The 27,896-nt window shown below is 39.7% G+C and overlaps 1 protein-coding gene across 6 annotated transcripts in view; it reads right to left on the bottom strand.

Moving 5' to 3' along the window:
* Window positions 1-27,896, bottom strand: part of LOC129185423 (CUB and sushi domain-containing protein 3-like) — a 307,190-nt gene that overhangs the window by 234,256 nt on the left and 45,038 nt on the right. For all 6 annotated transcript variants that reach the window (XR_008572067.1, XM_054782498.1, XM_054782497.1 and 3 more), the window contains exons 3-4: window positions 16,709-16,821; window positions 6,537-6,731 (exon numbers count right to left, since the gene is read on the bottom strand). Coding sequence is in view for 5 of the 6 variants with exons in the window: in XM_054782498.1 (XP_054638473.1) it covers window positions 6,537-6,731; window positions 16,709-16,821 (308 nt within the window). In the remaining variant the exon portion in view is untranslated. The remainder of the gene's footprint in view (window positions 1-6,536; window positions 6,732-16,708; window positions 16,822-27,896) is intronic.

The raw sequence follows: 27,896 nt of genomic DNA, 5'->3' as shown, positions 1-27,896 counted from the left end.
ATATCAGCTTGCAGCAGTGTATCAATAGCCTATATTGTTATGGTGCCACACATTCCCAATTTGTTCTTGCTGCCTGGTTTAATGAATGTCCGCAGACAATTTAGATGAAGGGAATGGAATGGTCTAAAGGGTAGTAGCAGTACATTATTGTAATAATTAATTTCCTATTACCAGCTGTTCCCCTTGGAATTCATCAAGCCTATTGCATAACAACCTTTCATTCTCCAACTCTTCCAGTTCTACAGTACATTTCTTTCACGATGGCTTCCTTCATTTTCCTCTTTTGGTCAATTTAGAAAGCAACATTACAGCATGTTTGATTATGAGCCCAAACTAATGTTATTAATCTAGTTAACTAAATACTGCAAAACATGAAATACTGTATGTCTACCGAAATTTTCACCATAAGAGCTCTATTCTTCAAATTCTCACGTGTTGAAACTATTTTGAAAACTCAAACAAAAATGGTATGATGAGGGAGAAGAACTTGTTCCGGGCTGACAATCACTGTCAAATTTGGATGGAACATTTTTTCGCTTTACTTCTGTAAGAACAGAGTGGCCGTGTGGAACAGGAAAATATTCCACCACATTTGTTTGCCTTTTTACCTCTAAGTTCTTTAAAATTGTATAGAAAAACACACCGTGCAAGAGGATAAGCATTTGGAAAGACAAGAAGGTAAAAAGCAGCCTCGTCATAAGAGGGAGGTGTTAAGAGATGCTGTGTGTCAACGGTGAATTGAGAGAGTGTATGTGTGGCTACGTGTTTAGTCAGAAACAATTGATGAGCAGAGAGGACATCTCACAGGACATAAGATCAAAAGACCATCTGCCCACACACAGGAGACACACTAGGTTTAGATGAGGGGAAAAGGGGATCAAGCAGTGCCCAGGCCTGAAAAAGAGCACAAATTCTAGCCAATGGCAAAGGAGGCTAACACCATCTTTAAATGGAAATGAACCCTCCATCTGCAGCTTTCTGTTTCTTCCAAGCATGTATCCTCTCAAACATATTGTATGCTCAGTCACTTACCTTGACCTGTGCTGTGCATCACTGAATGGTTTGGCAGGAGAATATCGGTGCTGCTCGCTCTAGCAAAGTATATTCTTTATCATCCACTGTTATTTAACATCAATACATTCAGTTATTCCATCCCTTTATTCAAGAAGAAACAAAGTACATCTGCTTCAACGAAGGCTATAGATGATTTTTATGCAGTAAAACTCAGAAATCCTTGTTTGGACAATTACTGACGTGGAGTATAATGTGCAACAGACTGAACAGAAAAAGATACAACTTCAGGTGGAAGAAAATTTGGTCGAGCTAACTATTAGAATATTCAGCATTTGTGGAGAAACAGATCACTTTTATGACAAGAGTGCTAATTTGGCACTGAGGCTGCTGCTTCCTAAGTACAAAGTCGCCACAAAGTATAAACAGAAATGGGTAGCTGCCAATCAAAAAACAAACACTCACTGGGAAAGTTGAGGGATACTTCAACATTCTTTGACCTAAATTTGCACAATGTGGTCTCATCATCAGCACATTTTCATGATGTCCGTTGCAATGACAGGATATATCTGATTTGTCTGAATACACTCCAGTCATTCACAGATTTTCAGCTTACGCTGCCATGATGCTTATCCAAAGTATTTCACATAAAAGCAAAAATTAAAATGAAATTGCGTCCCTTGAACTATAGTGTAAATCAGCCTCAGCAACTAAGACAACTAACAGGCTGTGTTGGCAAGCCAACACATTTACCATTGCCATGTAATCACTGAAAACGGTGGAAGGGTTCAGCGTATGACTCTCATAAAACCTCTGCACTGGTGCTGAGAAGGCAGAAGGCAGTTGTGCATATGTGGAACTCTGCCATGGTTTATGGTCCAAAAGAACAGTGCACTGGTAGTGTCAGAGTCATCAATGGCAACAAAGTATTTGCTTACCTGTGTCACAATACTTCATCAAATTACAATGAATATACCTCTACATACTTTACAAACTGCTAAAATGCACAGGCGATGTACTTATGGTCTTGACTGACAATAAATCCACTATGTATAACCCTAAAAGTAAAAATACAATCAATTCCTAACAAGCCTCAGAAACCACAAAAGGGTTCTCAAGACCAAGATCAGTCTTTAGTAGGGATGTTCCCATCAGGGTTTTATGATGCCCATTCCGATCATCCATGAGTGAGATTGGCCAATACCGATCATGTGGATTAACTGTAAATTTTCAATTCATTTATGATGTGTGCTATTGGCTAGGGATGCCATATGGCGGGGGGGGAAGTTAGGACAATTCCCAAGGCCCCTGACTAACAGGGGTCCCAATAAATGGGAAATTATTAAAAAATTAAATGGGGGGTCCCAACGTGATTTGTTTTCTTCCATGGGACCCATACTTCCTGGCTGCATCCCCACTATTGGCTATATGATCTGAAAAAAGGAACCATGAAATGACCTTAATTTAGACAAGAACTTTTTCAACAGAACATATCACTTGTGAAAATTACAGAGGATGAGACGCCTTCACTTTCGATGTGAGAGTAAATTGTCTGATGGAGCTCATGGCAGGACTTCCAAGCAGCACATAGCGGGGGTCCAAGTCAGAGAGTCGGCAGTACACAGTGTCTTCCGTCGCTGAGAAAGGCTGGTCATCTAGTCTGATGAATTCAATTATTTTTGGGGTTATTTGCTTAGCCTTGTGATTGTCACGCACATACAGGCAAGTGTTGCCCAGCGTTTTGGCTGCGTTAACAGCCGCTTGACTGATGCTGCACCGTGAGCCTCACACTGACCATACTCCGTCAAATGTTTGTTACGTGCTACCCTGACAAGATGTTTTTCGTGGCATGTGTTGCAGGATGCAAACTTTACATCATTCTCACAAATCGCATACAAGTTCCACACGGCAGACAAGTTTTTTTTCGGTTTGCCGCTGCATGTCTGCATAGTGTGAAGAAAACGTAGAGGGGGACACTACCCAAGATATTAGAGCAGGACACTACACTGCACACAAGGGTCTTTACAGGCTGCATGCTGCAACGGTACGAGCCACAGGTGATCGGTTTTTGTGGTCGGAATTGAAAGGCATTGATCGGCATATGCCAATCACATCCTGTTCCACGGAAATCGCCCGATACTGATTGGTGGCCAATCGATCGGAACATCCCTATTCTTTAGTACTACATATCTCGATATATAAGTTTTGTCTTCATCAAACAAAATGCACAAGCTCCACCAACTAGAAAAAGTGTGAATATTCAAAGTTTTCAAACTTTGACACACAGCCATGGAGGCACTGACCTTTGAGTGTACTTTCAGCTTCTGGACAGGTCTATGTTTTTCAGTGTGATTTTTTTTTAGAATGTCTGAAGAGCATGTTAAACGGGTCAAACACTGAGGTGCTATACTTCCTGGTGGATAGTAATGTGTCGTGTGCTACAGAGTTACATTTTTAAATGCAAAACGTGTATTATTTTTTTCTTTTCCAGACGAATAATCAATTATTCAAGTAGGTCAATGTAAAGGGCAAATGATGACATCATTATTGCATTTGCCCAAAAACATTTGAAAAAATGGTTGAAATGGTTGAAACCTTCGACAGAAGCTCAATAGAGTTGAGAAAGAGCAGTCCCGGTGCATTCTTTCGTCGGCAAGCTCAATAGGTGAATATATCAGCTTTACATGTTCCAGGGCCAAATGAATAATGTGTTGAATCTTCAGAAGGGTCACACTCTCTCTCTGCTGTGAGGGTGAATTCAAGCGGCCATCCATTTCAAGAATTTTGGCTTTGGGTAGAGTATGCAAATAACCAAAACAGAGGAAAAACTGAGGTTTGCTTTATTTTCTGTGGTCTGCTTATCAAGATCGAAATGAAGTGTTGCTAATGTGAGCCAGTCATGCTACCTATGCAGTCTGATACGATTTCCCAGTGGCACTGTAGACCACAGAGCATGCTGGAGGGCTCCAGTGGTTCCTGAAATTAAATACAGTCGTCCCTCGCTATATCGTGAGTTTTGGGGGTTTTTGCACCTTGCGATATGGTGTGCAACTTTGTGCCAGGCCGACAATTATATTTCATTTACTGATGCTGCGCTCCAAAAGTGACAGGCCTATTGGAGATATAGAGTTTTTGATGAAAAAAGTCCAGCGGCTTGTTGACATAACGTGGGTGTGAGGTCTCCAAATGCCGTTTTAATTTGTTTGGTTTCATGCTGTCCGCTGACAGAGTTTTTAGGCTAACAGCGGTCTTTCCTCATTTCTAACCGTACTCACAGTAAATCCAAGAGTTTGCTTCATCATATTTCCTGGTCTTTTTATTCCAGGTATTGTTACTTGTTTTCCTTGTGTCTGACTCCTCCTCTGTTCTGCTTTGTCCACCAGCATTCTTGTGTACTTCTTCTACTAGCCTGTTGATTGCTTTGAGCACTGCTACCACCTAGCTGGAGGCTTGTATATCATTCAAGCATGAGTAATGCCACTAATACTGAAAGTCTCCATTGTCTCTCATACCGCCACTGACACCTCAACGCACCCCACTATTTGAGAAGTACAGCTGGCATGCTCGAGATGGCCTCTTTCCAGATTGAGGCAGAAGTGCACATGGCTGCTTGCAAACAGGCTGTGGTGACATCTGATTGACAACAGCTGACCTCCGAAATCACACTTCAAGTCACACCTCAAGTCAACCATCTCTTTCAAGACTTGCATGTGTTCAGATGGCAAATATTCTTGAATAATCTGTAATCAAAGTGACAAAAACTCGTGCTGCTTTGTTTGACTGTAATGTTTGCTTTCAGATATGAGTCATGTTAACTTTCTTAGATAAAAAACATTTTGTTATGTTTCTTTGACAGTAAAAGCGTTCAAATAAACTAATGGGGGCCTTTTACTATGTGGAGCTTACAGGAAATTCAATTTATGTACACCAATTTATGGTCTCTTCTTTAACTGCCACAGCCATGAATAATTTCACCGCTTTGAAACATCAGCTTTCAGGTAAGCCTTCTTGTGATGGCAAAAAACTACAAGCTGAGCCAAACAACACCGAGCCAAGTCAGCACATTTCTACGGAATAAAAAAACAATGAGGAAAGAGCTGAATATTACCTCAGTAGTGGCCGATCATTTAATCATGTTTTTGTGAAGACAAATGTGGATGTACTCCAAAGGAACCTAAATGCCATTTTCCACAAGAGTCAAGTGATATTCCTTATTTAGTCCTACTCTCCTCCAGATGCCATGACTGCAACTGCTATTACATGTTTTAATCCACTCCTGATCAATTTTAACCAGTTGAAAAATTGCAAGAATTTACATTTTGCACTGTTGGATCTTAAGGAGGATCTATGTAGAGCTTCATAATGAAAACATATGAAATGGGAGTGAGACAAAAACATTTTTGAGTAAGCAATTTATTGCAAACAACCATTACATTGAAATAGGCTATTTAAAAGCCACAGCTTTTAAAAGCCCAAATCTTCGCATTTTCTTTTTTTTGCATTTTTAAACTGAATTAGAACCACTACTGATCCAAAACAGTGCAAAATAAATTATTGCAATTTTTCAACAAGTGTTAACATTTTGATCAGGAGTGTATATAAATTCTTTCAAAGGTACAGGATTACAGTTGTACCTCGTTCATCGCGGTAATTTGCTTCCAGATCCGACTGCGATATGTGAATTTCCGCAAAGTAGGATTCTATATTAAATACTTTCATAGTTGGAGAATAGAAAACCTGTTTATGACCTTCAAAAATGTTTTTTGACCTTATTAGAGCCCATATAGTCACTTTTATACTCGTATTACCTAATATAGTGGACATGACAAGCAATAATAAGACATAATAACTCACCCTTAGCATTGGCAAAGTTCCTTGTTGTTGTAGTATCGCAAACATAATGTGGCTTGATCGGGCATGGCATTAAAAAAATGATTGCCATCAGCCTATCATCCATTCTCACGATGACATTTGTCACTTGACTGATATAGTCACGCCAGTCTGACATGCATCTGCCATACGTAGACGTACACTCCGACAGTACTGCTAGCTTTGTTTACATCACATTGCGCACTGCATGTAGCAGGCTATGGCAGCTCTAAAGTAACACAAGAGACGGCCGTCCATTTAAACATAGCAATACTGTATCCTGAGCTAACTAGTTAGCCTCCAATTTATCCTAAACATGAGAATGGGTTTGAAACCGAGTGAGGAAGAATATGGAATCATTCCGTAGAAGAAAGACAAAATAAGCAGGCAAAAACGTACCACCTTCACACTGAATAATCGGCCAGAGTCAACAAAGAAATTGCGATCATTTATGACTTAATTAACTTTTGAAAAACCGCAATAGCGTGAGGGAGCAATTTTCCAACTACAATGTAGCAGGAAGGACAATATACTGTACAGTACACATATATTGACCAACAGCATGCATTACATCTCACCACCAAATTGTTGCCCTTGAGGATTCACATCAGACTAAATAAATCTGTAATAGAAAAAGAGGGGAACAACAATCTTACCTCTGCAGATTGGCACTGGGAAGTCCCACACTGACACCCCAGCTGCATTCGTGACACAGGTGAGCAGCGAATGGCCATCCAGGATATAACCAGAAATACACCTGTAACGGATTTTTGCCCCTACATTGAACTGAGTTCCATTTAGTATGCCTTTCGGTGGAACTCCTGGGTTTCCACAAGAGCTGCTCCTGAGCTCTGAAAAATTGAGACAGAAAAAAACCAAAAAAAACAGTTAAAAAGGATTACATGATGGTTGCATTGACTTCATCTCTCACCATTAGAAAAACATCACTTCAACCTTAATGGTCAGGGAAAAAAGGCAATGTACATTAGCATGATGTATCATGAGAAAACACAACTAGTGCACTAATTGAATACCAGAGCTTTTTATTAATGATTATTCATCACTGAACAAATGACATCTGTTAGATGGATCTCTTGCCTTTTATAATTGCGGTGCTTTGTTGTTGCACAACGTTCATGCTAAATAGCTTTGAAGATGGAGATGTCCTGTCATCTGTTGTTATGTGGACTGAACAATGAGTATTTCTTCTGACAAATATTACAAGCTGTGTTAGCGTGAAATGTAATTCAGAAATTCATGGTAATAACATAAACCGATGGTTGTCCATCTAGAAAAATGATGTCCAAAAACAACACTGTTAAACCCCTGACATTCTAGAAATATTTCATAAACATGTTTACATTATATTAAACCGACCAACAGATTAAATTACTAAACTACATGCTAACGCTGTCAGCGTGAGCATACAACATGAAGCTCTTGTTAAAAGTGAAAAAAATGGACCTCACAGGGGTGCAACCACAGCTCTTCGCCTGTCGTGTTTCTACACTTTCGTATCTTCGGACACTGTATAAGTATTGAAGATACACGGACAGGTGATAAAGAAAAACCTGGACAAATAAGAGGCAAGAAATAATATTTACCAGATGGTTCATTGGATGGTTTGACGAGTATGAGAAAGATGTGAGCCATATGTTTTGCAGTCAGCAGATCTCATTTACATCAAGCATCTTTGTTAGACAACTGTTCCTAATATCACCATAAGCAGTGTTTTTTGCTTGTTTATTTGAACAACTTCAGAAAAAAAAGTCACACACATTTACAGTGAATAATGAGCATTGGCAATAGACCCTCTTCAACATTACCACATTTGTCGTGTTGCAACTACAGATCTAAACCCAGCACCTCAAATACATTTTTTGCAAATGTATTTAAAAGAAAAACTGAAATATCAAACAGACACAAATTCAGATGATTGACTGTGACACTTGACATTTAACTCACTGATCATCTTTTGGATGTTTGCACACCTTGATTGGTGTCCAACTGTGTTCAAACTGTTTGACGGGACACGATTTAGAAAACGAAGTTAGGAGGTGGAAGAAACTATATGAGGTTTGAGGCGAGACTGTGGCAAGAGACATATCTGGGCAAGGCTGCAAAATATGTGAACTCTGTCATTCCTAAAAGGCAGACATTTGGGACAACCAGGGCACTTCAAAGTACCTCAAAGACCCTGTGGGAATAGCGTTGTGTATCGTTTGCATATTATCCGATACCGGTGCCAAATCTTTGAACTTTACAAATGGTGCTGGTGCTTTGAAAACTGCTTGGAAAACATCCACATTTTCTCCAAAAACAATGCATTTTTATTTTGGACGAAATTTTGTCACATACACTTTTGATCAAAATCTTAAGACCAGTTTAAAAATTGCTAGGATTTGCATTTTGCACATTTGGATCTTAGTGAGATTGAGCATGACAAGGAGATCCCACCCGAGATGTTTTCGACCCGGCAAAGTGGAGTGGGGTCCATCATGATCTGGGGTGCTTTTTCATTCAGTGGAACACTGGAGCTTCAGGTGGTGCAGGGTCGTCAAACGGCGAATGCTTACGTGCAGATGTTGCAGCGGGCATCCCTCATGACTGAGGGCCCTCGTCTGTGTGGTAACAGCTGGGTTTGTCAACAGGACAACGCTGCAGTCCACAATGCTCGCTTGATGAAGGACTTCTTCAGGGAGAACACCATCCTGCATGTTCCCCTCATTTAAATCCCATAGAGAACATTTGGGGATGGATGACAAGGGTAGTTTATAAAAATGGCCATCAGTTCCAGACAGTTGATGCCCTTGGTGAAGCCATCTTCACCACTTGGAGCAACGTTCCCACTAGCCTCCTGGAAACACTCGCATCAAGCATGCCCAAACACATTTTTGAAGTGGTTAACAAGAACGGTGGAGCTACTCATTACTGAGTCCTACTGGGAACATTCTTTTGCTCTGGTTTGGAGAGTTTTTTGTTATTTTTTGAGCGATGGTCTTAAACTTTTGATCAGCTTATAAACAGTCTATTTCAGTTCAATTGTGTTTTCAATAAATTACTTTTTCAAAATGCTTTTTGTCTCACTCCCCTTTCTTGTTTTTGCATATTGTAGCTCTACTTAAAACCTCATTAAGATCCAAATGTGCAAAATTCAAATTCTAGAAATTTTTCAACTGGTCTTAAGATTTTGATCAGGAGTGTACCTGTTGAACAGAATAGTCATTGAAATATTTACCTACTTACCGAATACCTACATATAAAACCTACAAAAAAATGGTCATAATTATCACTGCCTACCTCATAGCAATACAGAACAGAGGATCTGCAAGAAAAATGACCTGCTTGTGTTACAATGTCGACGTTCAGAACTATGTTGTTGGTGAATACGCCTCATGTCGTGAGTGATTAGCGGATAATGAGGAAGTGTTGTGTTGTTGTGGAGAGCGATGGCGAAACCTGTTGCTGCGTTAAGGTCGGTAAATGATGTTTAAAAAGACCATCAGACTCTGTGTCTCTGTTTACTAACAACACGTTACTTGTACAATGTCACCTTCAAGCACTTGTTGCAGGTGGCTGAGTCTGCATTCATTTAGTACCCAAATGTGGCACCGATAGCTACTTAGATTTTCAGTCCAGTTCCTACCATTTACGTCCACACTGGTGCCATTATAATAACCAAGTTTCTGTATGCATCCTTAGTGCGGAATGGGAGAGAGTTCCAAAAAGGTCCAAAAGACGTCCATCAATATGACCTTTGGGACGGTGGGGCTTCATGAATGTTTTTTTTTTTTTTTTTTTCCTGAGTGCAAGACGCATGAAAGCCAGAGTTTGCTTTTCCTTTTTCAGGTCTGATGAAACCAAGCTTTGGCCTAAATTCTATGTAGTGTAGCGGAAACCAGGCATTACTTTTGCTGCAAAAACTGGGAGGCTGTTCACAGTTGAAAGACAAACATAGAAAAGCACAGGGATGTCCTGGATGAAAACCTTGTCAAGACTGCTCAACACAACAAATGACCCCAAGCACACAGCCAAGATAAAAGGGCCAGAATGAAACAACTCGATGCGTGTCCTTGAATGGCCCACCCACACAATTGAACATCTCTAGACATAGGTATACCAACGATTTCTATCCAACCTGACAGAGCTGGAGAAATGTCAGAAAATAACCCAAGTGTGCAAAACGCGTTGCATCATTCCCAAGGACTGAGCAAACGTTTATGTAAATGTGATATTTGAGTTTGTTTGTTTGCTTTTAATTCGAATACATTTGGAAACATTGAGTTTTCAATGTGTGGTATTAGATTCATGATGAAAAATACATTTAAAATGCTTGCAACTGTTGTGAAAAAGTTGTGAAAAATGTTGATCTGATCTGTCTATATACACTGTTCAGGATTTAGTGTACTGTACTACCGTTTAAAGGTTACATAACCTTATGATTACTGTAATTTTCAGACTATAGCGCACACCATGACCACTAAATTTAAAGAGGAAAAAAATATATGTACATACAGTATATAGGTCTATATATCCATGTCGTAACATGGGATATTTAGTACATAGATATATGTTGCACAAAAAGATTTTCTTAAACTTTTCATTAAAAAAGTACTTTTTTTTTTTCCCCAAACAGGAATGAACTGTGCGTGCAACACAGCTAGCTAAACAGTAGCCTACCAGAAAAGTCATTCATAGCCGTCTTCATCCTCTAACTAAAACCACTAAAGTCTAGTCTAGTTCGTGCTCACTAACTAAACTAAACTGAAGTTGTAAAGTACCGGAAATTATGGTAGCCACTTTAACATTTGAATTCACATACATAAATAAAACACAGTTGCACGGAGGCCTGTCATGATAATACATTTTGCTGAAGGATAATTTTCCCACAAATTATTGTCGATAATCGATATTATTGACAACAGTTTTTGAGACCATTTTTTCATTAATCATATGGCATAATAATGAGAGTACATCATATCCAAAGCACTAAACTAATTTCTCAAGAGCATTTAACATTGTAACTGGAATGTCAAGCGCTTTTAAATAAATTAAGCAAACAAAAAAAGGCAAAAACAACAAAATGAAAATAAAATGTCTCAAAAAACTGCACTTAAAAAAAAATCACAATCATGACCTAAAACAATAAAAAATAGACTCTGTCTCTGTTAAGAAAAAAAAAAACACTCCAATAAAAACCACACACACACACAGTTATGTAGTGCATTGTTAAACTAATGTAGAGGATCATATTTGAGCTGGACCACATATCTGTGGTGGCAGAGTAAAAAATGCTATGTTTCTGATGTCCTTCAACACGTCTTCTTTCACTTGGTTATACAGTTCATGAATTGCAGTTTGTTATAAGTACATGTACGTTCTCCCAGGCAATTTGTACTGTCAAACATTTCTAACATTTCCCCAAATGTTGGCTTTTCAACCATATTGAAAGGTTGCATTTCTTTTGCAATGTCGTGAGTGACTGTCTGTGAGCGTGCAACATTTTGTGCGGTTTCGTTTATATTTGTTTGCTGAGCAAACGCCTCAGTAAGCGTTGACTGTCGGGACGAAGGCTCTGCTGCACCTCCACACTGGGGCTGTGGCTTTCGGCTTAGAAACCATCGCTTTTGTGCCTTCATTTATGTTAGAGATTGCTTGCTAACTTGCTGCTAGCACTCTGTCTGTAGAGTATCCACCCACTCGTAGCCCCGCCTCCACATATACACAAACATGCATTAGGGTTGGCCATCGTTTGAATTTAAACAATTCCGGTTCAAAATCCTTATTTCCACTCCGGTTCCTAACTATTCTCGAATCCAAGAAGGAGCACACTTTCACAAAAGATGTTCACTTTTGAAAAGTTCATGAAAAAAAGTCCCTGTATGCTGTTGTTTATGTGTTAGTGTGTGATGCTGCAGCCATTTAAACATGCACAATCAAACAACTTATCACTCAGCACTACTATACTTTGTTTGCTGCCTCAGTGTTGGTGTGAGCAATTCTTTATGACACCCTTATTTTGTTATATAAACAGGATGTAGCCAACAAAGCTCTTATTTTGAAGGTCCGGAAGTATGTTCTGTGGGTTGCAAAGGCGTCTTGACAGTTGCTAAAAAAGTAAAAAAAAGCCGGGATTCTTCTTTGTCAGTGCGTGCCGGCTTCTTCGTTGATGTTCGCGGCAATTTGTGACCTAAGCATCGAATCTAAGAATTTAAATGAAAAATGTGAACGATCCCGGGAGAATCGCAGTGTTAGTCGCGTTTCCCATCGATGCTCGAGGCTCGATGCCCAACCCTAACACGCATACAAGCACATTTATCGAGGCCGGCAAAATGATCAACTTTGTTTTTTTTATCGTTCGATTAATCGATTTGTCGATTATTGTGACAGGCTTAGTTGCATGTAGTTTTAATTTGAAAGGTTCATCGTTCCCAGTCAAGGGCGTACCCCGCCTCTCGCCCAAAGACAGCTGGGATAGGCTCCAGCATAGCCCCCGAGAGTCCAGTGCGAATAAGCGGCTGGAGGGTGGAGGGTACATCATTTCAGTTGCTGGTTCTCTGACTTAGAACATACCGACTGCATCATTTCAAAAGATTTACGCTGATTTAGATCTTTTTTTTTAACATAATAATTGCTTTACAGCTGTTTTTGTTCTTCAGAGGGCTACAGACAGAAAGAAAAGGCCTGCTTGTGCAAGCAAATGTTGGACTAACTCACCCCGGGTCACTAATTAAAAAGTGATAGATGCATCCCAGCTGTAATTATACTAAACTGACTCATTGCCCTTTGGTGTATTGAAAGTCAGAAGTAATTTCTCAGATTTTAAGTTAATTTGCAGGCTGTGCTGCTATCTAAATAATTTGGTGAGGATAAGGGTGGTCATTGTAGAAGTAAAACATCAACTACAGAAGGTCGTTCAATTAATATTGCTGGCAATGCAAGAAATAATATTGTTATATCTTACAGCACCAGTATCATGTATTGATATTGTCACTGAACAATGAAAAGCTGAAGACCATGTGAGATTTTTATGCAAAGCACCCTCTTATTTTTAATGCACTGTCAACACTACATCGTCCAAATGATCAATGAAAACACCTTTTATTTATGTTTTTAACAACTGGCTGCTTCACTACTTGCAGCTTCATTCATTTAGTTTTAATAAAGATGATGAAGTCATGGTCAAAACAAGTATTGTTACTTGCTTTGAATAAACCAAGTGCTGACACCAAGCATAACGATGATGACGGCAAGTAGGGCTGCATTTGTGTCGACCGATTCCATACGCGATTTTAGGTTAGGTATTTTAACTCAGTGTTTGCGAGCTGTACCATTGAAAATATCTATTAGGAGCGGAGGACGTCCCAGTGAATTTCCATTTCCACTTTGTACAGCGTCACATTCACAACATGACAAGTGAGCCTGACGAGCTAGAAGACCCACTCACAAACCCCAAGTTACCTATTTGGGAACACTCCAGTTTTAGTACAAAGATGGAAATAAACAAGTAGACAAGACAATAGCAGTGTGCTGACTGCAGAACAACAAAAACACATCTAACATGCTAACGCATCTAAAGCGACACCACCCGAGTTTGAACGTTAATGGAAGGAGCAGTTTGGTGCAAACTATAATATCGTCATCCTATAAAAAGAAATAGAATTTCCCTGACCATGATGTTCCCGTTCAAGAGATAACCAATGCCAATGGAGTTTTGATAGCAGCCGATCTACGACCACACATAATTTATGGAGTATAACCTAGTATAACCTAGAAACCCAGAAGGTCATTTCCATGTGGATGCAAGGCTAAAACGATCAAATGCTTTGCCGTTCCGACCTAAAACCCCTTAATTTTTTAAATTGTATATATTTCTAAATATGTACTTTTAGCATTCAAACAATGAGAAAAAAAGAGCAAACTGCTGTGGTATTCAGTTTTAATAAAGTTAACAATAAAGCACAAGCGACTTGTGTACCGAGGTACGTAGCGAACCGAGAATTTTGTGTACCCCTACCGACAAGGTATCATTTATTATTGCAATTGATGGTAGGTCAATTCATAAATGAAATAGTCTACACAGAAAACAACTTAAAAATTCTGGCGACTACCTTTTTTGGATTGTAATTATGAACTCATGCAGGTTACTGGGCTCTACAAGCTAGCAAGCATCTTCGTAGAACCTCTTTCCCAAAGGGCTAGAAAGTATCTAAGGGTGACTGGATGAGTATTACACATGTAGTAAAACTGATATCAATCATTTTTTATTGTCATGCTTATTTTTGCTTTAGGTTTTATTGACACATATGATCCCACGTCATGGGCTCTTGAATTGAATACAATTACAACCTTATCATTGTCCAAATATTAAATGCTATTTTGGGATTACACTTAAAATTCACTGTTTTATGCTGTTTTATCACAGCCAATTAATTACTGGGCAGCCCAATTCACTTCTGACCTGCTGCGAAGCAATTTTACAGCAGTGATGGCCCTCTCTAATACAACAAAATTAGCATATACTATATAATGGAGTTTTTTTCATTTCATCTAATTGTTTTTATACATGGTTCCATTTTATATGCAGCGTCAGGCAGTGTTGCAATAATCCTATTCGCACTGACGAGTGACTTATGTGAACTAGTAAATGAGGTAGTTTGGGTGAGAGATTTCTCAGGGGCTGAGCTATTTATTTCTTCTGTGTATCTAACAACTCTGTTGGTCTTTGAAGACGATGGAATTTTGACGGAGTGCTGGTGTTTGTGAGCACACAAGCAGCACACATTTCCCCACAGGTGCGGCATGTGCAGAGCGAAGCTTTGGCTTCCGAGTGGACTGGTTGGCAAGGCAAAGATGACTGACTCAACTCATGTTTTTTCATCACAAGGAAAGGGAGCTGGAGGTTGTGCATTGCCACAGAGAGCTAAATGAAATATTCCCCTAGAAAATAATACATTATGTTTTGTGTCGGTCTTTTTAAAGTCTTGTCTAAAAGTGGTACGGTGAAATGGCATTGAGGTAGGCTGAGACAGGCATAGAAATATTTTCACTCACATACACTCAACCTTCAACAAGGGCATGCAGGGAGCTTTTTACCAATTTAGGCAGAGTTCCTGAGCACAGGTACCACCTACTGCTCACTTTCAAATCAACAAGAGACCTTAGAAGTCATTATTTGGCTGTCTTAAACAATACCGCCTTTTTTGTTCCAAGATATAATTTGACCATTGCAAGGCCCCTAAGTGTTACTCTTAGGTTTCGAAATGGGTGTTTCTGCATAACACCATAGTTGATGCAAGACTGGCAGGACATTTGAGAAATGAGATTCCATCTGGCATTGTCCTTGACTGTCCTTCACATGCACACACATTAAAATCCACTTAATTGCATCCATGATTCAATAAGCTTGTCCTGTCTACGAGCATCACACATTTTTAGTCACAAGATGCTGCAGCAGAGACCTATGAATATATACGTTATACTGTCATACTTTAGCAGCATAACAGAAACTGTGGTAATTTATTGGTATGTACTGGAATTTGAAATGCTGTAAACAGCAATAAAGTTGTCCTTTGGTTAAAAAAAATAGACATCAAAGCAATCTAGTCTCAGAATTACAATTAATTTCTTTTAGGATTGTGCTACAATATATTACTTTGTATTATTGCTATCTGGTATTGATCGGTATGTAATTAAACCACAAGAAGGTCGACTGAAGGTGCACTTGTGAAATAAGATGAAGTTAGCCTCACAATGGGTTAGTATTGCTGTTGAACATAATAGCGCCACTATTTCACGGGAGGTGCAAGTGGAGGTTTCAGTTCCTGCTGAGAATGCTTTTAAAATATTTACATGTTGCTGCTGTAACACTTGGCCATTAACAAATAATGATGAGGTTCATGATAGCTGTGAGCGACCGAGCGGATTCAGCTTCTATACCTAACACGCAAAAAAAAGATAATAAGGACAATCAATGACTGGATTATATTGCACAAAGTAAAGGTTGAATAAACTCCGTTTCTCTAAGATGGCACATGCAAGAAAATGAGCGAGCACTAAGACAGAGAGGAGACAGAGGAGGAGGAGGAGGAAACAACTAATGGCCAGATGAGGAGCAGAGGTCCTGCACCCGTCATGTCTAGTGCAGGTGGGAGGATGAGCAGAGTGTAAAAATGGAAGAAAAAGGAGCATCATGGGAGTGAGGAGCAGTAAGGCTTGTGGATGAGGTCAGCCTTTTAGTCCAACAAACAAACAGATCAGGCTCTCTCGAACAACAGCAGAATGTCTGAAATAGTGAGAAGGTAATATCCAAGGTGAAGGAAAGGCTTGAGTTGAAAACATTTAAAACTGTATTATGAGAAAACATAGAAGGATACAGATTCATAAAAAGTAGTACAGCGGAATGTGTGAGCAAGATGGTCACGGAAGGATAATTCATATTTCGACAGCTCCCCACTACACTCCGCTCAGCTTCAGCACACATAACTTGCTACATCCATTAGTTCAACTAATTCCCTTTGCCATCTGCCATGCAATTTCAGATGCACCTCTGGAGCTGGAGAAAAAGTTCAGGACTTGGGGGGTTGATGTGTTGATTTGGAAAACATCAGATTAATTGACTTAATTGAGGTACCTCGTGTTTCTATAACTCAACAGTGGGGTTCCAACAGGAAATCAGGTGGAAGAAGTATGATCACAAACCTTGTCATCCCTCCAAATGATGACCGATTTTCTGAAGTGCAGCCAAAAAGAATCCCATTCTATCTATTGACACCATTTTTTTTTTCTTTCATGTGATACAAATGGAAGACACGGATACTGTTCTTACCTTCATAAGATGCTTTAAATCCATGAGCACTTACTGCAAAGTCACTGGTAAGCCGCAGGGAAAAAATTGAGCCTGAACTGGTAACAGGTGAAGGAATGCTAAATCCTGTTAACCTGTGAATCAAAGAAAGACACATCAGTACCAGAGAATGACAGCAGTCACGGCACAATATAACATTTACATTTTGAGCATGGCTCAGTAAAATATACAATTATTTCATCAAAATATTTCACATGGTGAAACCAAAGCAATTCTCTTCCAAAATCTGATATCACAGATCCCCACACTGTGATCCATTGCAAAGTGTGACCTCACACCATAAGCAACACTTAAGCGACTGCTTAAAAACATCAACCATAAATGTGCATCTGATTTGTCCATATGTGGTATAATGGCCCAGACCCATGCAAGACCCCACCCTATTGCTGCACGGTGTTTGAGAACAGGAATGTGCATTGTAACAGACTGCTTCATTACTGCATTTCAAATTAGGTACGGGTCCAAACAAATCCATTTACTTTCACGACGTCGTAAACAAGATGTGTTGCTGGCCATTCCTCAGCACCACTTGCTGATGTTCTATCGACCCTACACTGCTCTAAGTCAGCCTGGGTAGCATGAACAGAACTTGAGAATGACACAAAATGTCTCCTTCACTATTGGCATCTTGTTTCTTTGTGCAGTTTTCTCTTGCTAATTTGGGGGCCATTTGTGTTACCAACCCTCCAAAGTAAGCCAGGTGAATAATGGCTGCAGTAGGCCAAATGTGCGCGCGTGTGTGAGGGGGAACAACAGGCTCCTACTGTGACAACAAGGAAGAGTGTGGTGTATTTACAGCTTCAATAGAGTTTCCAATTACAGCGCAGTTCACAGTGGTGATCTGTGCTGTAAATAATTATTGTTCGTCCCACCTATGTCCCAGCATGCAGGCAAACACCAAAACAGGCATTTGCCACGTGATACAATTCTGGAGGTACTTCTTTAGGAATAAAGGTTTTGTCACACAAAGAAGTTATATGTGATGCAACCGAAAACTACAACCAGAAAGAGGTCAATATTTTTTGTTCATGTTATGCTGATGCAGTGCCAGAACTGTGTGACATCCACACACACACACACACACACACACACAAGGCAGTGCAAGACTGAAAGAATGGTACAAAGGCTTTTTTTTCTGCAGTGGCACAAAAAAAGCAAATATACAGATGCACTATGCACTCCACTCGAAGTTTGGGCACAGACAGAATTCATAGAGAAACTAATACTTGACTGAGAAGATGAGGATAAAGAACAGAGCAATCAGTGACTGCATTGTACATGCTCCATAGCACCCACCAGGATGAGTGTAATGCATTAAACACAATACTAAAAAGCACTGACCTGCAATGTAATAACTAAAGATAATGATTTTGTTTGAATTATTTAGTACATTAATCCAAAAGTTATGCAAAGTCATTATAGTGTGCTGCAGGAGTGATTACCATGACAACACGAACAAAAGATGTTATGAGCTACTGGCAGCATGCAATGCAAAGAGAAACAGATGCAGTGTTACCGCACTGTGTGCAGCCATGTGATGAATTAGGCCTGATGAGGTAGAGCCTTTGCACTTAAGTCCCCTCTTTACACCTGTCTACCTGAAATAAAAGCTAGATATTTACTCATGGTCGCAGTCGAGGTGGTGGATAAATTGCTTCAAAAAAGCTTAGTCTTGACAAACTTGACAATCTAGACTCAAGTCTGAGAAGACTAAATCCCTTCTTAGGTTGCATCCTGGCATCAAACAGCAAGGGACTGAGGATATCATAGAGTTCATGTGCACAAGGTAAAGACATCTATTATTTATCTATCTAGGACTGCCCGTGAGAAGGATAAAAAAAAAAGTCATTTATATAAAAAAGTGTTTGCCCCCTTCCTGATTTCTTATTTTTGTGTGTGTTTGTCGCACTTAAATGTTTCAAATCATCAAACCGTGTATAAACCGCACTTTTTTTCCACTGGTAAGAAGCAAAAAATCGGGGTGCGGTTTATACACGATGACAGGTCTGTGACCAGACGCAGAAATTGACTACAAGTCCATTTTAGAATAGTCGTATGTGGGTCAGACAGTTGCTTTGACTTTAGCACCCTCTGCTGTACAGTTGCTGAAAATGCAAGTGTATGCAACTAACTTATCTGACGGCTGTCTGTATTTTTACACAGTGAAACGATCTCTATATACACTGAAGCTAACCTAAGCTTCCAATGTAAAATACAATACAACGTTGGAGTTTATTCAAATTCACACTGAAGCAATGCTGTGTTATGTACAATACATGGATAACTGATCCGCATGCGCAGAACGCCGCTCTATCACCGCTCGCGTCACCGCTAAATCAACATTCGCTACCGTTAAATCAAGGCTAAAGCAACGCCGGCTTCAGTGGTGCACCGCTAGGACAACACCCGTGTTTTCTATTTTTTTTTTTCCCATTTTGTGACGAGCGGTGTCGAAATTCGGCCCCCTCTTCCTACCGTTCAAGGGACGCTGCAGCAAAGTTCGGGCGGTGTGACCGGGCCTGTGCCCTCTCAAAATGCCACGACGATCTTTCACCGCAGCATTCAAACTCTCCGTCTGCCGGTATGCAGAAGAGTTTGGGAACCGGGCAGCAGGACGGCAGCACGGTGTGGACGAGTCAGTCATCCGGCGTTGGAGAGCGGACATCATCGGAAAATTGACGGCAAACTTTTCTTACATGAATTCCATTGCAGATGAATTGATGGACGGCAGATTTCTCCTTTCTTCTTCTTTTTGAAATTGCTTAGTACCTTCACGCATGTTGATTTGAGGTGAAAGACTTAGCAAGCATTTATGAACTAAACATTTTTTTTCCCCGCCGTGAGCTTGAAAATGGGGGTGCGGTTAATACACGGGTGCGGTTTATACACGGTGCTTTACGGTAATTTAAATATTAGTCAATAACAACACAACTAAACACAAAACGCAGTTTTGAAATTAAGATTTTTATTATTAAAAGAGAGAAAAAAAATCCCAAAGTACATGGGCCTGTGTTAAAAAGTAATGGCTCTCCCCCAGAAAGAAAGTAACAGAGATCTATCAGTCTGGAAGAGGTTATAAAGCCTGTCGCCTGTCCATGTTTCACACAAAGACCAGTCATAACGTCTTCATCCGTGCATGTGAACACTGTGGAACACAGTGCGCAGTGATATGACGGGAGAGAAAGTAATGCCGAGCGATTGTGAAGAGGCATTTTTGTGATGCAAATGTATTCCTCTTTTGCACGCAGTGGCCCCATCACCTAACCGGAACTACATTCCTCATCACCAAAATCCCACCACAACTCAGCTCACAGGACGAAGTGGGGGGTAAGTCACTGATGATGCACTACAGTGCTGGGGATGTCATACAACTTCATGTACAAAAATCAGGGTTATCCTTTTAGGTGTTCTTCAGACCTTAACCTCAAAAAGTATTTCAGTAAGTATTTCCAGTGAAGAGAGGGGCGGAGGTGTCAAACAATCGCCACCTGGTGGTGAGCTGGCTCCAATTGTGGGGCAGGATGCCGGTCAGACCTGGCAGGCCAAGAGGCAGACTTATTTAGTAATACATCACATTGCAATCTCTTAGTCATGTCTTTTGTATGCACTTTTCACTATCTGTTCTGAACTCTGCTTTTTGGTTTTCACTTTCTACTGTTATTTTTGCTATTTTGTACACGTGTATTTGTTTGCTTTTACCATGTAAAGCATCTTTGAGTTTTTGGAAAGTGTTCTATAAATCAAATGTATTATTATTATTATTAAAGGTGAGTAGCCGCATGGTGGCTTAGTGGTTAGCATGTTGGTTTCCTCCCACATTCCAAAAACATGTATCTTAGGTTAATTGTTAATTGTCCATAGGTATAAATGTGAGTGTGAATGTTTTTTTGTCTATTTGTGCCCTGCAATTGACTGGCGACTAGTCCAGGGTGTACCCCGCCTCTCACCCCAAGTCAGCTGGGAAAGGCCCCAGCAGACCCCCGCGACCCTCGTGAGGATAAGCGACATACAAGATGGATGGATCGAAGGTGACGATAGGAATGTTATTTCATGTCTAGAGGGCTCTACAATGTTAAAACCATAATTAGAATGTTGTAGACGTTTCTATGCTTGAACTACAAAAATAATTGATTTACAAATAAGGAATCCTACTTCGTGAAAATTCACTTATCACGGTTGGGTCTGGACAAATTAACCACGATAAATGAGGGATTACTGTATACGATTGTGCATGAAAATGAGCAGCTTGATCTTTGACAGCCTCAGCATGAAATGTCGTACTTTGAAACAGGGATTCACGCACAGTTACTTGGAGAAGATATGCGTCCAACAAACCTAGTCATTTGCATGAGCCACACTTTGCTTTGCGAGAGGAGTCTCAAAAATAAAAATAAAAGTAATAAAAATGTTTCTGGTGTACAGCATCCCCAACAGACCACTAAAATCAATGCAGTCTTTTAAAAAGAAGGCCGTCTCAACTAGCCATAAAATAGAAACATTTTTTAAAATCTATATCTTTCAAAAGCAAGGTGCGCAGAGACAGAATTCATTTGACGCTCAGCATGCTTGTCCGGAAACTATGTACATTTGTATTTCGTTATGTTGTTCATGAATTATTGACAAGACAGTGGCGTTTTAAAAAGTCAACAAACCCTCGGCAATTTCCACATGGACCTTATTGTCACACATCATCGAGCACCCTGCGGTTATGTTTATGTTGATGCTGGTTCTAATCGTGAAAGAATATCAGCAGACTTGAGAGGACCGCACACAACCTCTGGCAAGGCGGCAGCTGTTAAATAATTAAATAATAGAGACACACAGAGGAAGCAGCTCTGCCATCAGACGATCACAGAAGACGCCTGGCTCTTATGAGATGGAGATGAGATGGAATATGTTCTCTAGTTTGCTGTTGAATAGTCTAAATAATTCCATGTTTGTACCTTTTGAAAATACATTAAAGTCGTGTACATAAGTAATGGAACCGATGGATTGTTTGAGCATGGGGCTGGGAAGCAATACAAGTTAAAGCTATAACAAGCATGGCTGAGTCTGCACATAGTGAACCATTAGCAGTTAAAAACAGTATAATCAACTTCTGTTCAAGTGCTGACTTCAAAAATATGTTGTAAGAAACCAGAATAAGTCGATCTTATCCAAGATCCCAAATTAATAAAAATCCTGTGACAGCACTAGAATGAAAAACATCCATCCATCCATCTTCTATGCCGCTTATCCTCACTAGGGTATGCTGGAGCCTATCCCAGCTGACTTTGGGTGAGTGGCAGGGTACACCCTGGACTGGTCGGCAGCCAATGGCAGGGCACATATAGACAAACAACCATTCACACTCAGATTCATGGAGAATTTAGAGTCACCAATTAACCTAACATGCATGTTTTTGGAATGTGGGGGAAAACTGGAGTCCCGGAGAAAACCCACGCATGCACAGGGAGAACATGCAAACTCCACACAGAGATGCCCAACAGAGACCCAGGTCTTCCCGATCTCCTGACTGTGTGGCCTTCAGGCTAACCACTAGGCCACCGTGCGGGCCAGAATGAAAAACAGACCCCTAAAATATTGTACAACTGTACACTGTGAACAACACTGTGAAGAAGTGTGCCATTGCTTACTGACCAAACAAAGTTGTGTACAGGAGAGAAGAGCAAAAAGTGTGCTCAGAAAAGCCGACCTTGCATAAAATCTAACTTGCTAAAATCAATACTGCAAAAACAAAAAAGACCAGTGACTAATGTGGTTCCATTCAGGGCCAGTGAAAATAGTCCTCCAGGTTGGCCTTGATGACTGTGGTGATGGATGTGAGGCTTTAGGGGTCAAATGACCTGTAAACAAAAGCTATTTGCATAAAATAAATGATTTGCAAAACCACAGTGACGGAGCATGCTTCCTCTCTTCCTTCAAGGCAGGAGCAAGATGGGAACTTGCAACTTGTGCAGTTCTGGGACAAACAGATCAAGCAACGGGAGTAAAATGAAATCTGTTGCCCTGCATGGGTGTTATACTCCATCAGGTCAACAGTAGCTGCCGAAGGACTGTGTCTGGCCATGAAGCGCACATGATTGCCTGGACAGATGCAGGGCTTTCTTCCACCTGAACACACTACATCAGCCCTAAAGGTAGCTGTCACACGTTCCCGCCATCCGATTACTGAGCCTTGCTATCTCCATGGCACCAAGAGGGAAGGAAGAGGGAAAGAGAGAGAGACAGGAATGATGCATCCCTTTTTGTCTGTCTCCCTCCATCTGTCTTTCCCTGTCACAGTTGCTCTTTCTGTCACTCAAGCGCTCTCACACTTTATTTGTTTCTCCTCTCAAAAGGGTTCTGTAATTCACCCATATCTTCTTTTGTCAGTTCCTGCCTACATCTTTTTTTTTTAGCAACACTGCCCTTAGCCTTTTGCCCTAAAAAAAGAGTGAAGATCAAACAGGGGAGATGAGAATGTTTGACTGGCAGTAAGCAAGAATTGAAGTCAATCTCTTGTGTTTAGTTTATTGTCAGAGTCAGAGCCAAATAAGGCTCATAACTCAAGTGAATAATGGCGATCTGGCTGGCCAATTCTTCAACATTGAGGAAAAAAAATAGCAGGAGATAATTTAAAGACTTCTCCTTCCTCTTTAGAATGGCTCCACAACATTTTACTTTCATAATTACAGGAATAAACGTCAAATTTAAGCTGCCCAATTTATTCTTTATTGCTCAACAAAAGTCAATAATGAAGTACAGGAGGAGCGCCAAAGTAAGGGTGTTATTGGCAAAGACTTCACAATACAGTACGTATCACAATTCTTGAGTCACGATACGATGGGGGTCCCCAACACCCTGGCCGTTGCCCAGTTCGGGCCCACTCACGAGCCGCGGCCAGGTGGTTGGGGACCCCCATCGTAAACTTTCAGGCACAAAAAAATCCCCCTAAAAAAATAAATTTGTAAATTACATCAAATTTGATGTAAATTCATATCAATTTTGAAAATATGGGCCATTATTTTATTCAAAAAATAATATACAGTTACAAATCCACAGTTTTTGCATGTTTATGTTGTTTTGTTTCATTGTGGTTCTGCGACCCACCCCAGTTTGTCCGACAATCCTTGAAGGCACCACGGCTGTGTGTGTATGCTAACTTTCGCCCAGGCGGCACAGATAGACTACTATACTGTATTTTTCCCTGTTTTTCTGCTACCTCATATTTGCTCCCAAATGCTGATAATATGCGTGAATGCATAATGGTAAGGTTTGATGATGTTACTTAGTACAAATGTGCATATTTGTTCGGTGCCCAACCTCAAGTTAATTCATGCGAGCACACTGCCTGATACCACACACATCAGACAGTGACGTTAGAATTTTCACTCTGGAAAAACAAACTCCAGGCATGTACTGGTGGATTGTGGGTCTGTATTCATTTTGTGCCTTTAATTTGATGTTGTACCTGTCTTAGTTTTACACAATACTAAATAAATAGCATTAGATCGCTAAAGTGTACAATTTATCATGTCCAAGCAGAAACTGTAGTAATTCTACATTTGCTAAATGTACATAAGCTTTGTCAGTTCAAAACACCATCGCTGCATAAGACTTCTATCAAAACAGGTGATAGTAGCGTCTATTTCGGAAATTCACAACTTCTTGGTTCCGCGCTGTAAGCATCATGAGAACTGTAGTTCTCTTTCTGTAAACACAAAACTACTATAAATCTACTGCAATCTGTTTTACATGAGTTTTTTCATAACGTCACATTGTAGCAGTTACAACTATCGTCACTATATTAACTTGTGTAATTTTCTTAGTTTAGTTTAGTTCTAGTTTTTGTTTAAATTTGTGCAAAAAAGTTCAACAGTTAAAAGTAGGGGTGCACAATAAATATTAGACTGATAATTATATAATATCAGGAATTCTGATAACATACTGATAAATCCGTTAACATTAAAAAATAGCACCATTAACCAATAATTAAAAAAAAAAACACTCTAATGAGGCAACTGTGCTGTCGGTGGGTTAGCGAGAGCAAATCAAATGCTACTTTTCTCCTACGTGTGACGTGCTGTAAACACGTATTGTAAAAAAAAAAAAAATAAAAATATGGGTGTGTTCTCGCCACCCTCCAAAGACTAGAGGATTGCCTTAAAAGAATTGAGGCATTTCATAACAAGTGGAGGGGGAAACACTTGCATCAGCTGATAAAAGGGCGAGAAGAGGAAAAAAATGGACTATTTCTGTAAGTACATATTTTGTAACTGATATTATATTAGCTTTACTTCATGTTGTTCAAAATGTAACATTTATTTGTTTGTTTTTACAGGAAGTAGTAAGAAGACTACACAATGCCCAAGATGACCCCATCAAGAAATATGATGTTTGTGGATCATATGAGATGACATTTTTGTTCTATTTGATTGTAAAAGTCTTCTCTACTATGCCAGCTTGCAGGCCGTTTTTCCTGCCTAATCACTCACTTCCTTTGTTCTCCAGAGTATCTTCACCCCACAACGCTAAGGTAACAACTTTGTGTCCCTGGCTTACCCAAGTGTGGATCCTGACACCATACTGAGTGAGTTACACTGTCCTTTAACTTTGGAATTAACATGTTTTTTCGTCCTTAGATTAGCTGGGGGGTTTTTGTGTAAAATGTAGCTATTATTTAAATATTATAATTGTTGTTTTTTATTATCAACTGAACCCTTTCTTTTATAGACAGCCGCAAAACACATTTTGAACATATTCGCTGAAGTTTTAAAAGAAATGAAGATAGTCCTGAAGAGAAGGAGAAGCACAGACTTTCTGCCACCAAGAAACAAAGGAAGAGAACAGTAAGCGTATATCTCCATGTTTTTCTTTGGCTCTCCCCTATCTACTGTGTTCAGTGCTCAACCTTTTTTTCCTGTGCTTTTGCAGCTGTATAAAGCAAGGAGTGGTGCTGTCTGTGGCACTGAAGAGGCTGTATGGAAAGCCTGTGTGGGTCACCTGGCCTCCTTACCGTAGCAGCGAATTGACAGCATTCTGCGGGGTGCTGCAGCAACGTCTTGAAGCGGACGAAAATTTGTGGCACGTCATCATAGAAGAGTTGCACCTGATGCCTTTAATGGCATGTAAATTTGTAAATTTGACAATACAAAATACATTATAAATATAATATAAATAAATTATAAGTATATTAAATATATATATATATATATATATATATATATATATATATATATATATATATATATATATATATATATATATATATATATATATATATATATATACACACACACAAGTATATATATAGGGTGGGTCAAAAGTAGGGTTACACTTGTTAAGGTGTATATACCTGCATATATATGCACTTTTTAAAACAGCAAGAACTCTTTTTCGAGCAATACAAATACTGAACACCGAACTTGTTGCTTTTCCATCATATAAAATGAATAAAATAGACCCCTGAACCCTGCACATAAAAAATAACATTGTTCATCACCATAAATAAAGTGCCTGCTCCCCCAAATAGCTGTGGTTGCCAGCTGAGGCCCAGTGATCTCCGGTTATACCGTAGCAACACAGTTGGGTGAATCCGCCACGAAAATCTGAAGTTTATTTTTTTTTTCCGCTGTCATCTGTCAGCTGATTTAGGCTGTCACTGCAGTCCTGCACGGTGACTTGTATGATGAGTCACTGGATGCAGTTTGCAACACCTCTGTTAACCCCTCTTCTTCCACTATCTTTATCGCCCTGCAGTTCATCGCTATCCACTTGGCAAGAACATTCGACAGCCTATCGTTCGCAGACTTGCTCATACGCGGGGTGTTCACTTCGCGTTTAGTCAGTCGAAAACTTTGCTGTGGCTCGCTAAATTGCTAATGTCTTCACTGTTAACATTCGCTGTGGCTGCACTCGCAACTGGGTGCCTTGCATTGATGTGGTAGGATAAACTTCAGCTGCTTCGGTGGTAAGCAAACTCCTTACAAAGAAGGCATATCACACTGCCTTTATCAATGATGCCGCCGTCCAGGCGTTTCTGAAATGCAAATCTCCCAATCATTAGACCTACAACTCTCACATGCGCCTCTATTTTTATATATCCTCTCCACAATTCACCACTCGTCACCTTGCCCTCCCGACTACAATGGGAGCTGATTGTAAACTAGCCCACACAGAATGACTGCAACTCAATGTCCACTTCAGGGTGTGACTGGTCATTGTTTTCCACCCCCAACAATTCAAGCACAGGAAGTTCAACGCACAAAAACTGTTTTTTTTATGAAAAGTTAACTTGGTTTGGTTTCATTTTATTTGAACATGCATGCAAGTTACAATGGAATACATGTCGTGAATCATTTCACAGTTCCACATGTCCAAAAGGAGTAGGAAGAAGCAAAGCCTATTTAATCCTACCCCCCACCCGTTCCACATCTTGTGCGATACATATTATTTCATATAATAATCAGTGTAATAATAAATAAATAATACAAAATAAAAACATGCATGACAGGACAATAAATATAATCATCAAGACTTTCCTGCCTTGTATTTAGCAAACATCAACTGCTTGAATTGTTTTTTGAATTTGCTCATCTCGATACATTGTTTGAGTTCCTTACTCAATCCGTTCCATAATTTAATTCCACACACGGAAATGCTGTGGGTTTTCAGCGTAGTTCTCGCATATAAATGTTTTAAGTTTCATTTTCCTCTAAGATCATATTTCTCCTCTCTGATTGAGAAATACTGTATGACGTTTTTGGGTAACAAGTTATTGTTAACTTTATGCATTATTTTAGCAGTTTGACAATTTCCTTTAAATCAGCAAATTTTAATATCTGTGATTTTAAAAATAAAGGGTTTGTATGTTCTCTATACTTGGCATTATGAATTATCCTCACCCATCTTTTTTGCAGTACGTTGAGTGAGTGAAGATTGCTTTTGTAATTATTTCCCCATATCTCCACACAATACATTAAATATGGTAACACTAAGGAACAGTACAAAGTGTGGAGTGATTTTTGATCAAGAACAAATGTTGCTTCATTCAATATAGAAGTATTTCTCGACACCTTTTGTTGTATATTTCATATGAGATTTCTAACTCATTTTTTTGTGTATTATGATACCCAAAAATGTATTTTCTTTCACTCTTTCAATATCC

Source organism: Dunckerocampus dactyliophorus, chromosome 7 (assembly GCF_027744805.1).
Source record: "Dunckerocampus dactyliophorus isolate RoL2022-P2 chromosome 7, RoL_Ddac_1.1, whole genome shotgun sequence".
NCBI classification, from domain to species: Eukaryota; Metazoa; Chordata; class Actinopteri; order Syngnathiformes; family Syngnathidae; genus Dunckerocampus; species Dunckerocampus dactyliophorus.
Note: the sequence above shows the minus strand (reverse complement) of the source record. Positions and strands in the feature narration are given on the sequence as shown.